At 43.3% G+C, this 12,242-nt stretch overlaps 1 protein-coding gene across 2 annotated transcripts in view; it reads left to right on the plus strand.

The window, feature by feature from the left end:
- Positions 1-12,242, plus strand: part of STAB2 (stabilin 2) — a 169,441-nt gene that overhangs the window by 80,526 nt on the left and 76,673 nt on the right. For both annotated transcript variants that reach the window (XR_004275576.1, XM_032299531.1), the window contains exons 26-30: positions 3,471-3,566; positions 5,233-5,328; positions 8,566-8,613; positions 9,999-10,135; positions 10,589-10,703. Coding sequence is in view for 1 of the 2 variants with exons in the window: in XM_032299531.1 (XP_032155422.1) it covers positions 3,471-3,566; positions 5,233-5,328; positions 8,566-8,613; positions 9,999-10,135; positions 10,589-10,703 (492 nt within the window). In the remaining variant the exon portion in view is untranslated. The remainder of the gene's footprint in view (positions 1-3,470; positions 3,567-5,232; positions 5,329-8,565; positions 8,614-9,998; positions 10,136-10,588; positions 10,704-12,242) is intronic.

Genomic DNA, 12,242 nt, shown 5'->3' on the forward strand with positions numbered 1-12,242 from the left:
TAGCATGATCCCACCCTAGCCCACCTCCCACTCTTGAAAACTGATGGGAGGTGGAAGCACTAGAGCCAGGCAAAGCCCCAACATTGACATATGTCTGTATACAGCTAGGGTGAACTATTTCATTAGACCACAGAAGGTGCTTCTCAGGGAGTGGCAGTTGGCAGTGGGACAGGGGTAGAAGGGGGACCTGTATCAGGGAGAAGTCTTTTGGTTATAATGGAAAACTCAATTACTTGTGCACTATTTGTGGAAATGTAAAATGGTACAGCTACTAGGGAAAACAGTACTGTAAGTCCCCCAAAAAATTAAAAATAGAATGACCATATGTACCAGCAATTCCACTTCTGGGTCTACCCCCAAAAGAATCAAAAGCAGAGACTAAGCAGATATTTAAACACCCGTATTCAGAGAAGCATTATTCACAGTAGTCAAAAGATGAGCATAACCAGTGGCCACTGGCATATTAATGGGTAATCAAAACATGGGATATGTGTACAACGGAATAGCAATCAGCCTTAGAAATGAAGAAAATGCTGACGCATGCTGCAACATGGGTCAACCTTGAAGATGTGTTGCTAAGTGAAATAAGCCAGAGACAGAAGGGCAGATACTATGTGATTCCACTGACCTGAGGTTCCTAGAGTAGTCAGATTCATAGGGACAGAAAGTAGAATGGTGGCTGCCAGGAGCTAGAGTTGGGAGAGGAATGGGGAGTTATTGTTTAACACGTATGGAGTTTCAGTTGGGGAAGATGAAAAGAAGTTTGGAGACAGATGATGATGATGGTTGTACAAGAATGTGAATGTGTTTAATGCCACTTAACTATATATTTTTAAATGGTTAAAATGATACATTTTCTCATATATGTATATTTACTTCAATTCTTAAGAAAAACAAAGCTGGTTTAAAAACAAAAGGGAATGTTTTGGCCCATGTGTTATAAAGTCCATATACGGATCTAGCTGCAGGTACAACATGATTCAGGGCTCAGAAGGCAGCATAAAGGGTCTGTTTCTTGGCTCAGCTTCTTCCCAGGTGCCTGGGGTGAGGGATGACCTCACCCTCACCATTGCAATACTTAGTTAACCGGAATGGAGTATGTTTTCTGGTAACTTCCTCCAAAAACCCAGGATTCCTTCTTTCATTGACTCAGATTGAGTGCATCCACACCCATCCTCATTTCCTGCCACTCCCATCAGCCCTTTGCACAATTACAGAAATCAGGCCACAGGAGGCCCAGGGTGTAAGATACAGCGATAAACACAGGCCAAGGCTCTGCACCCCACCCTGGGGTGGAGGAATCGGCCACATTTTATCATATGGACTAGGAGAGGGGGAATGAATGATGGTGTCCCCAGAGCCACATGGTGTGCAGTTTCCAGGAGGAGAGATAACAGATGCTAGGCAGACAAAATGAAACAGATGTTCACATATCTATTCATTTGCACATTCATCTAACACCTCTCAAGTGCCTACGCCCACTCAGCCACTAAGCTCTGTGGTAAGGATAAGAGATTACCATGGTCAGGGCCCTCCGCCAGACGTGAAGAAATGCGATCTTGTGCAAGGCGACAGACATATATATATATATATATATATATATATATATATATATATATATATAAAATGCTAAAGTGATAAATGTTGTAAAAGCCACATAGGGTCTGGTTATTCCGCAGTGTCTGAGGGCTGCTTTCCTATTTATCCACCTGATTTCTCTGACAGCAGAGTCTGCTCATGGATCTGAAGGAAATTAGTTTTCAAATGTGGCCCTAGGAGTCCTAATTATGAAAAAGATCGCTGCAGTCTTATGTCTTGCCAAGCACTCAGGAAATGATTGCATTTATTTTTGACGCACTTGAGTTGGCAGGTTGCACTTGAGAAAAGGAAAAAAGTGTCTTGGTGTCTCCATTAGCTTTCTGGGGCTGCCATGCAAAGTGCCACAAACTGGGTGGCATAGAACAACAAAAATGTATTGTTTCACAGCTGTAGAGGCTGGAGGTCTGAGATCGAGGTGTCATCAGGGCTGGTCCCGTCTGAGAGCTGTGAAGGAGAAGCTGTTCCATGGCGCTCTCTTAGTTTCGGGTGCTTTGCTGAAACTCCTTTATATTGTTTGGCTTGTGGACACATCACCCTGATCTCTGCCTTCGTGTTCGATGCCTTTCTCCCTGTGTGTGTATCTGTCTCCAGATTCCCCGCCCCCCTTTTTTTTTTTTTTTTTTTGAGACGGAGTTTCGCTCTTGTTGCCCAGGCAGGAGTGCAATGGCACGATCTCGGCTCACCGCAACCTCCGCCTCCTGGGTTCAGGCAATTCTTCTGCCTCAGCCTCCTGAGTAGCTGGGACTACAGACACGCGTCACCATGCCCAGCTAATTTTTTGTAGTTTTAGTAGAGACAGGGTTTCACCATGTTGACCAGGATGGTCTCGATCTCTTGACCTTGTGATCCACCCGCCTCGGCCTCCCAAAGTGCTGGGATTACAGGCTTGAGCCACCGCGCCCGGCCCGAGATTCCCCCTTTTTATTAATATAAGGATATGGGTCTTATTGGATTCAGCCCACCCTACTCCAGCATGACCTCATCTTAACTAATTACATCATAACCCTATTTCCAAATAAGTCGCATTCTGAGGACTGCAACCAATGAATTTGGGAGTGAGGAGACGCAGTTGAACCTATAACAATATCTGCCTCCTCTCTGCTCTGTCCTCCTTTCTGCAGACAAACTTGAAAAACATCCTGATGGGGAGATGGGAAAAGAGGGGGTCTCTCTGTGGTGTTCTATCCGAAACAGAATGGACCAAAAACCCAGGATTCATTCTCTCTCATTGACTCAGATTGAGTGTGTCCACATCCATCCTCATTTCCTGATGCCCCCATCAGCCCTTGTGCACAATTACAGAAATCAGGCCAGGGGGAGATCGGGACTGCCCTCGTATCTAGGATTGCCCTCAGCTGGGATTAGTTGGCTTGGAAACTTTTAGACTTTCCAAATAGGCACACACCTTAATTACCAGGAATGCTGCTTTAAAAAGACAAGCTGTGCTGGAGCCAAATGTTTCTAAATTGAACACAGTGCCTTACAGGCTAGCAATGGCCTCATGCATGCATCTCCACCAAGTAGACACCCCGTACGTAGCTTGCTTAACCTTTCTCATTTAGGTAGGAGAGCCACCCAATGTGATGCTTTTTAGGGCCCAAATCCTCTCTGAGACTCTCTGCATAGGTCTCTCTGGAGTAAAGAATTCAGGAAGAGAGTACCAATAAACTGTCAGATGGGAAAATGTAATGTAGAATCTGGAGACTAATAACTCTAGAATCTGAAGTGTATCAAGCAAAAGACATTAATGCTGTTCTCTGGGAAAACCAGACAGCTTCAGTTTCCATAGTATATTTCTCAGTGCCTTGTATGGGCAAGACATGGAAGGTGCTTGCTTTCAGTAATTCCCTTGACTGTTCTTAAAATTATAGAATGAGTGTGAGTGCAAGAAAGGATTTCGAGGAAATGGGATTGACTGTGAACCAATAGCTTCATGCTTGGAACAAACCGGGACATGTCATCCATTGGTGAGTTATTTAACTTTGGTTTTCATTACTTTTAAAAAAAAATGCTTGAGAAAAAAAGATTATTTCCTGTCTGGTCTAGTAATGAACAAAATCTCTTACCCCTAAAAGGGAATCTCTAAGCAGAATGTGAGTAGTTATTGCAACTCCCACTTCATTCCAAAGCTTGGAAGAACCAACATATGACTGCCAGGTAAAATACAGAAGTCCTGGTTAAATTTACATGTAAGAAACAAATCATCTTTAAGCACAAATAAGTCCCAAATATGGCATGGGACAAACTTATACTAAAAATTATTCATTTTTCACCTAAAATTGAAATTTCACTAGTCATTCAATATTTTTATTTGCTAAATCTGGCACCTGTAAACCAACAGTTTAAAGGATCGTTTAAGAGGTAACTGGGCTTCCACCCTGAATGTCACAACAGAGTTTTAAGCTCTTGGCGAAAATGCCCATTCAGAGGTACATGGTGCCTTGTTTCTCAACTTCGAAAAATCAGGCAAAGGTATCAGGGCTGGGGGTGGTCATGCTTTCAAAAGAACATCGCTAAGCACCAAACATCGGAACCAGTGAAATCTGATGCCTTAGTCACATTGCGTGGAGTTAAGTAACAGAATCCATGCGGAAATTTGTTGGGAGTATCCCCCAGGTAGCTCTGGGAATCTAGAGGCAGGAAGTTCGACTAGACTTCCCAAGGATTGAAGACAGCAGGATTACCAGAATCTAGGCAGCTTCTTTCCCCAGGCCTCTGAGATGATGGAAACTCTCATTTCACTTCCCTCTGTGCATTTCTTTCTCTCTGCCTCTGTCTCTCTCCCCCAGCTTGTAGTGCTTCTGTGTTCATCTTGAGGTAAATGGTTCCCCCACCGTTAGTGATGCCCTCTAATTTATCAGCTCCCCATATCCCAATTCAAAATCATAGAGGAAAGGATCTAAGTGGCGCAACTGGGCCCAGGTATGCACATAAGAGTCAGTCAATTATGGCCAAGAAGTAGGGTTGTTATGAACACAGCTGCCATAGCCCACCCCTAGTACATGCGCAGGGCGGGGCCTGGGGGACTAATTCTCATAGAAGAAAAATGAGGAGGGAGATGCCCCCAAGGTGTCTGTTACCCAAGAATCTCAAGAGCATTTTACAAAGCTGAAGGAGCTCTAACACTCCTGCTTGATTTAAGTGCAACCAAGCCCTGGCGTTCTAAATGTGTAGCTGTTGCAAGTTTCACTCCATTCCAAAGCTTGGAAGAACCAACGTAGGGTTGCCAGATACAGGGTACCCAATGGAATGTGAATTTCAGATACACAAGTATGTGTCAAAAAATCTTTCAGTACAAGTATGCCCTAAATATTGCATGGGACAAATGTATACTCAAACTTACTCATCATTTATCTGAAACTGTCATTTGACTGTACATCCTGTATTTTTTTTAACTTGCTAAATCTGGCAGGGATGAGAATAATTTCATTGTGATTAAATAATAGCTGTATCAAACATGCAGACAGGAGACTTTCACTGCATCACTAAAGGGTCTGTGGGTTACTTATACCATCTCTCAGCCCCAAATTTGCAGTTCTTACCCTAGATGGAGCCAGTTGTCTCATGGATGGAACTTGGGTCTAACGTATTTGCTAGGGTAACAAACCATTTCTTTTATCCTGGTTTTCTCAGGCAAACTGCCAGGTTACTACTTCTGGTGTCTGGAGCTGTGTTTGTCAAGAGGGCTATGAAGGAGATGGCTTTCTGTGCTATGGAGATGCAGCAGTGGTAAGCCATCTATAATGAACTCAGGTATACAATAATAAAGACAAAACCCTTTTTAAAAAACCTCTTGGCTAAGATGCCTTTAAAGTGATCTATTGACATACCTTTTGCTGCAGGAGATTTTACATGAAACAAGCTGCTTCTCGCAGATGACGTACAAGCTCTGGGTCACACGTTTTCCACAGGCTGAAGGCAGCTGGCTTTTATTTGGCAGCTTCTGTGCACCAAGCAGTCCTTACTTCTCTTTCTTGATACTCTACCTCTTTCCATTCTCAGACTTCCCAAAGGAGCAACCAACTGGCCTTTGCTAGATTCACCAGGCTCTCCTGTCTGAGCTTACCCCTGCTGTGTGTGTGCACGCCTGCACATATGCCAGGCATCTTGCTAAACTTTTACCGTACAGCAACACCCCATTTAAATTTCACAACAACCTTCTGGCGTTATGCTACTATTATGCCCATTTTACAGATGGGTAAACTGAGAGGCTTAGCAAACATGCCCATCACCCTTTAGCTCCAGAGTGAGGAATCCAGCTGATAGCTCTGACAGCTGTCAAGTGCAGAGCACAAATACTTAACCACCAGTGCAGAACATTCTACCTGTACAGCATGGGCCACACTAACTCAGCATTGCTCCTACATTTTTCTATTTTGACCATAAACTTTTTAATTTATTGAGGTAAAATATACATCCACACATCTTTACCATTTTTATATGTATAGTTCAGTGGTAATAAATACATACATATTCTTTTCCTTTCATCCTCTCCCCCTCCTTCCCTTCCTGCTCTCTGGTAGCCACCAATCCCCTCTCTGTCTTCATGAGATCTACATTTTTAGCTCTTGTGTATGAGTGAGAACTTGTGATGTTTGTCTGTCAACAACCATAAACTCTTAAGAGATTATCTCTGTCTTGTTTCCTACATTGGTCCCATTGGTTATAAATATTTGTCAAAATGAGAAACAAAGTCAATTGACAAATTTCCTCATCACTTTTTATTCAACTTCCTGGCTGTTGGGTTTCTGCCTCTCCTCTCTGCTGAAATCACAAACCTAACAATCCCCAGGACCCACAGCCTGCACTAAGAGCGTTACCTAAGAGCCTCACCCTTGGGAGGCCCCTTCCTCCCTTCCCCTCTCACTGTCCACCGTGTTTTCAACTCACCGAGCCAGGAACTGTCTCCTGACACCTGAACCATGACATGTAAATCACATTTTCTCTGCGCTGGCCACGAATCCTGTTTCCTAAAACCCTAAAATCCTGCTTTCACAATTTCCCTCTCCTCCCACGAAAAGCAAAATTAAGTCCTCAGCTTGGCTCTCCAGACATCTTCATACAGACTCCACTCATGTTTTTATTTCTGTTTTTTTTTCTTGAAACAGGATCTCACTCTGTTGCCCAGGCTGGAGTACAGTGGCATGATCATGGCTCACTGCAGCCTTGACCTCCCAAGGTTCAGGTGATCCTCCCTGGGACTATAAGAATGTGCCACCACACTCAGCTAATTTTTTATTTTTTGTGGAGACAAGGTCTCACCATGTTGCCCAGGCTTGGTCTCAAACTCCAAGTGATTCACATACCTCAGTCTCTGAAAGTGCTGGGATTTCAGGCCTGAGCCGCCATGCCCAGCCCACTCGTTTTTCTTCTAAACAGCCATCCCCTCCAGTTTAGCTGCTGCCTCCCCAGCTCCAGGCCTGCCACATTCATCTCTCTCCTCCCCAGCTCCAGGCCTGCCACATTCATCTCTCTCCTCCCCAGCTCTGGCCTTCCCACCAGCACCTCAGCCCTCCTCTCCCTTAAAGTGTCCCCTCTAAGGGATTACTCAGGCATCTCTGCCCTTGTATTTATTCACTTTCTTACTAACTTACTTTTTAATGTGTTTATTAATAACCTCAACTACCAGATGGAATTGAGACGGCACTAAGACTTTTTGTCTTTATGTAAATTCACATAGGATCATTGATATTGCCATTTTTGTGGTATTTAGTAGTTTTAAAAATATTTTCACATACATTAATGTACTTAATTTTCATAATTCCTGGAGGAAGTCTTCATCATATTCATTTTTCAGATAAGGCCCTTGAGTTCTCAGAGTCTAAGTGACTTGCACAAGAGCACATAGCCAGTAAATGACAGATCCAAGAAGTGAACCCAGTCTTTTTTAGTAACTCCGTGTTTAGAAACTTAAAAAAAAAAAACACAATGAGAACACGTGGACTCAGGGAGCATCACACACTGAGGTCAGTTGAGAGGGGCTAGGTGAGGGACAGCAGGGGATGGGAAGGGTGAGTAGGGATAACATGGGGAGAAATGCTGGGTATAGATGAAGGGGGAATGGAGGCAGCAAACCACCTGGTTATGTATGCGCCTATGCAACAACCCTGCATGATCTGCACATGTACCCCAGAACCTACAGTACAATTAAAAAAAAAAAACAAAAACTCTATAACACCTTTAAATGTCACTGCTCTGCCAGCAATGTTGGTTGTCTTTTCAAGGCTGAACTTCCCCCAAACAAGTGTAAATCATAGAGGAGCAGGGAGGGCCATCTTTTCCCTTGTATCTTACATCCCCTTTTATATCTTAGAGCTTCCCTTCACTCCACCCCAGTATTCCAGAGTGGATAAATTAAAGATAATAGGGGCCAAAACTTACTGAAATTACTGCATACCAGCCTCTACTCTAATCACTTTAAAAACAACTGTTTCTCATATCAAACTGTGAATTGGAGCTTTTACTATTCCCATTTCACAGATGAGAAAATTGAGGTCCTTTAGGTAACTGGCCTAGGAACTAGAAAATGGCAGAGCCAACATGAAAACCCACATGGTTTGCTTTCATTGTTCTGAGCCACTACTCAACAATGTCTCTGAAAGGGGACTATTTGCTGAGCTCTGTGACCCCCCACTTAGGGTCTAGGTAGCCATGTTCTTACAGCCTAATTCTGATTTGGAAGAACCTTGAGTTGTTGCTTCATTCGAAGTTTCTGGAATTACTTCTCTAGAGAATAATCAAGCCACTCTCAGTGTGGAAGAAATGTGCAGTTCTGGCAACATGTAAATACAGCTAGCTGGAGCACCCATTCATGTTAGCATCAGGGAGGCAGGCCAGGAAAACGAGCCCAGCCCCAGGAAGGCTGAGCACAAGTGACCCAGAAATGCACTGTGATTACACTTCTCATTGCTTTTTCTCTGTGCTCTCTCCCATCTCTCCCTCCCTCCCTTGCACGGTATGAATAAGGAATTGTCATTCCTCTCCGAAGCAGCTATATTTAACCAGTGGATAAATGTGAGTACCTTCGTTGGGACTTAGGATTGGGAATGTATATAATAGAAAACTGATAATGCAGCTGGCAAGGAGGGTAGGTGATTGTGCTGAGCAGCGTTTCTCAACCCTGGCTGCACTGTGGAACCACATGAACACATTTTTTAAAAAATATACCTGCATAGGCCGCACCTCTAAAGACTCTGATATGATTGATCAGAAGTTTGCTCTGAGCATCAGTGTGTGGGGGGCAGAAGGGAGCTTCAGTCATCACAGGGATCTTTTTTGTAAGTTAACATGATTCATCATTGTAATTCACCAAGTTCGATTTGGGGAATTATAGCTGTAATCTGACATAACTCGTATGTGCTTAGCTCTCAGCTCAATATGCCAAGAAAAGCTTTTCCCTCACCCCTGAAAAGTATAATAATAAAGAATCCAATCCCTACCCTACACCCTTAACTCAATCTCTGTCCTCTGTGGCTGAATGGACCAAGGTGGCCAGACCAGCCAGCCTTTGCAACAAGTGGTTTATCCCCTTAAAATAGACACATGCTAAAATAATAGTCTTTGCCTAGTCTGCACCCACTCCAGGACGGCTTCCTGTTGCTTCTGTATGGAGCCTCTCTGAACCCCTGATCCCAGCACAGGGGAGAGAAGAGACCGAGCATGCTCTTGAATATGCTGACTTCCACATAGACTTGTCATTCTTGGTCTCACCCCACAGGCATAAGCTGGCCTAGTGGACCCCGTACATTCACTCATGGGAGCTGATGGTGCACATTCTTCCTGCCTCCACTTTCAGTGCAGTCATTTTGGTACCTGGAAATCAGCCCTGGTGGAAGTATTTACGCCATAAAAATCAGTAAATACTGCAAACCAGAGCTTTGGGTTGTTTTTTGTTTGTTTGTTTGTTTGTTTGTTTGTTAAGCATGCCACTGCTTCTACCAAGAACTGGCTCTCTAGGCAAGAATGAAATTTACTTCAGGTTTTATTTCAGCCCTCTAGTTCCTTCCATGCCGAAACTACTCCTGCAGTCTCCCCACCATCCTTACTCCAAAGACGTCCAAGAATGCTTAAGGTTTCCTGCATGTACACATACCCACAAGAGCCTAACAAGGCTATTTCTTGGCTCTTCATTTAGACTAAAGTGTAAAGGACTTAAAATGACTGAATGTGTGATCTGATTGGACAGATTTGCTTTAATAAGACTCATAGATTGAATTAAAAGAAATGAGTCCCACAAGGGAAAATGAGGCATCAGACAGTGGGTTGGGTAGGTTTGGGAAAGGAGACCCTAGGACCTTTCCAGTATCATATGGGAAATTGTCATCTCTTCCAAGCATTTGAGTCAGCCCTGTTTGTCCCCTAACATGAGCAGGTCACTTTATTTTCTTTCTGTGGTTCAGAATGCTTCTCTACAACCCACACTGTCAGCCACTTCAAACCTCACTGTCCTTGTGCCTTCCCAACAAGCTACTGAGGACATGGACCAGGATGAGAAAAGCTTCTGGTTGTCACAGAGCAATATTCCATCCCTAATAAAGTAGGTGTTACTTATTTTATTTTACACCGTATCTGAATGGCATCTGTGTGAACATGTCTTTGAAGTTCAATGTAGGGAAACCACATGGTCCTTCAAATTCATGGAGCTGAACATGTTCTAGGATTCCCCTTTCCTCTCGCCCCCAGGATAGTAATAGTCAACGATTTCTGACAGCCAATTCTGCCAAGCACTGTTTTGCTGCTTTACATATAACCCAGTTAATTCTCTCAACAACCCTATGATAGATATTGTAATGATTCCCATTTTACAGATGTGGAGACCAAGGCACAACATGGTTAAGTAATTAACTCAAGCCAAGGCTGATAACTGAATCAGGAGCTTGAATTTTGAATATGGCAATCTGGCTTCAGAGCCTGTTCTCTCAACTACTCAATGATACTACAGCCCCATGCATTGATACTGAACTATAGCCCTTGTGGACTGTTGTTTCAGATACCATATACTACTAGGCACATACAGAGTGGCAGATTTGCAGACCCTGTCTTCTTCTGACATGTTGGCAACATCTTTGCCGGGCAACTTCCTTCACCTGGCGAAGATGGATGGGGTAAGAGAGCTCTGGAATTTGTCTGTTTACTTGAAACATAACATCTTGGTTTATATTGTACTTCTTAAATTTCCATAGTATGGGAACTTCTAAACATGTGCAAAACTACAGAGAGCAGAATCCCTCACGTGGACATCACCCAGCTGCAATAATTATCACATGTCGATACGCACACACACACACACACACACACACACACTCATACACACACATGTACACACACACACACGTTACCCTGTAGCAGTGATCCTCTAAAATGTGGCCTTCCGCCCACTGATTGGCCACAAATCTCACATCAGACCACAGACTGATCCAGAAAGGGTAAAAGATGTGCAGTTCCACAACTTTTCTTTTGATGTACAGTTGATTAAGACCTGGTTATTAGTCACTGAATCTTTATACAGAAATTAAATTGAATCTTTATAGAGTTGAATCTATACATATTCAGTCTTTACAGAATTGAATCTTTATAGAGAAATGAAATTTTAGATGAAGTTAGAGTCAGTCAGTCAGCCGCTATTAAGCACCTGCTGCTGTGTACCAGCACAGATCTAGGTGCTGGAGATAGGGCAATGCCCAAGGAAGAGCCCAGCTCCAGGGACGCTTATCATCTGGCACTTCCTGCGGTGTGTCAAAGACTCTGATTCAGAATTCTGTGAGGGAGTCTGGCTGCCTGGCTGCACGGGCAGTGGTTCAGAGCTCTTTCTGTGAATTGCACAAGGTGAGAATGAAGATTCCACTGCAAAGTGAGAACTGCTACATTCATGAACCATGGGCCACGGTCAAAAATGTTTGAGAATTACTGCTCTAGAACATTTCTACCCTCCCACTCATTGGTATGAGCACTATGAAAAAGATCTACGCCTAGGAATACCTAAATATATGTGGCTCATCAGATATTTTCTTTTAGAAAGCAGAAAACAGTGGTCTTACGGCTTTTTAATACTTATTCTGATAATTCTAGTGACATTGGAGTTATTTTCCATCAGGTTTTTAATTAAAATTGTATATTTTAAAGTGTATAGTATGATGTTTTGATGTACATTGTAAGGTGATTCCTACAATCATGCTAATTTATTGATGTTTTAAATCATTGATTCTCTTAGCAAGCATTAACTAAATACCCATCTGGTCAGGCATATCCCAGGCCCTACAGATTCAGAGTTAAATCAGTCAAGGCCCCTGACCTAGAGGAGCTAACCATTAATGATATATTTTTAGTGAGTTCATTCCTATGTCCTATATCACTATCTCCTACCAGGAGGGTTTTCTTCAGGGCCTCTGCAGATGTGACTTGGGAGTTGCTCAGGGTGAGACAAGACCAGGGTTCCTAGCAGGGATTTCAACTGGGGAGAAGAGGAGAGGAAACCAGAAAGAGTAGAGCCCAGTTAGTGTTGATTGGTGGCTGGGTGGGCGAGTGGGTTGGGTTTTACTTACCCCCATTCCTTATGCAATTCATAGTCTTAAAAAGTAGTTGTATTCTGATCAGGAAAGTCAATTGCCATCTGTATTAGTTTGCCAGCACTACCATAACAAAGT

The sequence above is a fragment of the Sapajus apella genome, unplaced genomic scaffold (genome assembly GCF_009761245.1).
Source record: "Sapajus apella isolate SASKATOON/1434 unplaced genomic scaffold, GSC_monkey_1.0 scaffold2, whole genome shotgun sequence".
NCBI lineage: Eukaryota > Metazoa > Chordata > Mammalia > Primates > Cebidae > Sapajus > Sapajus apella.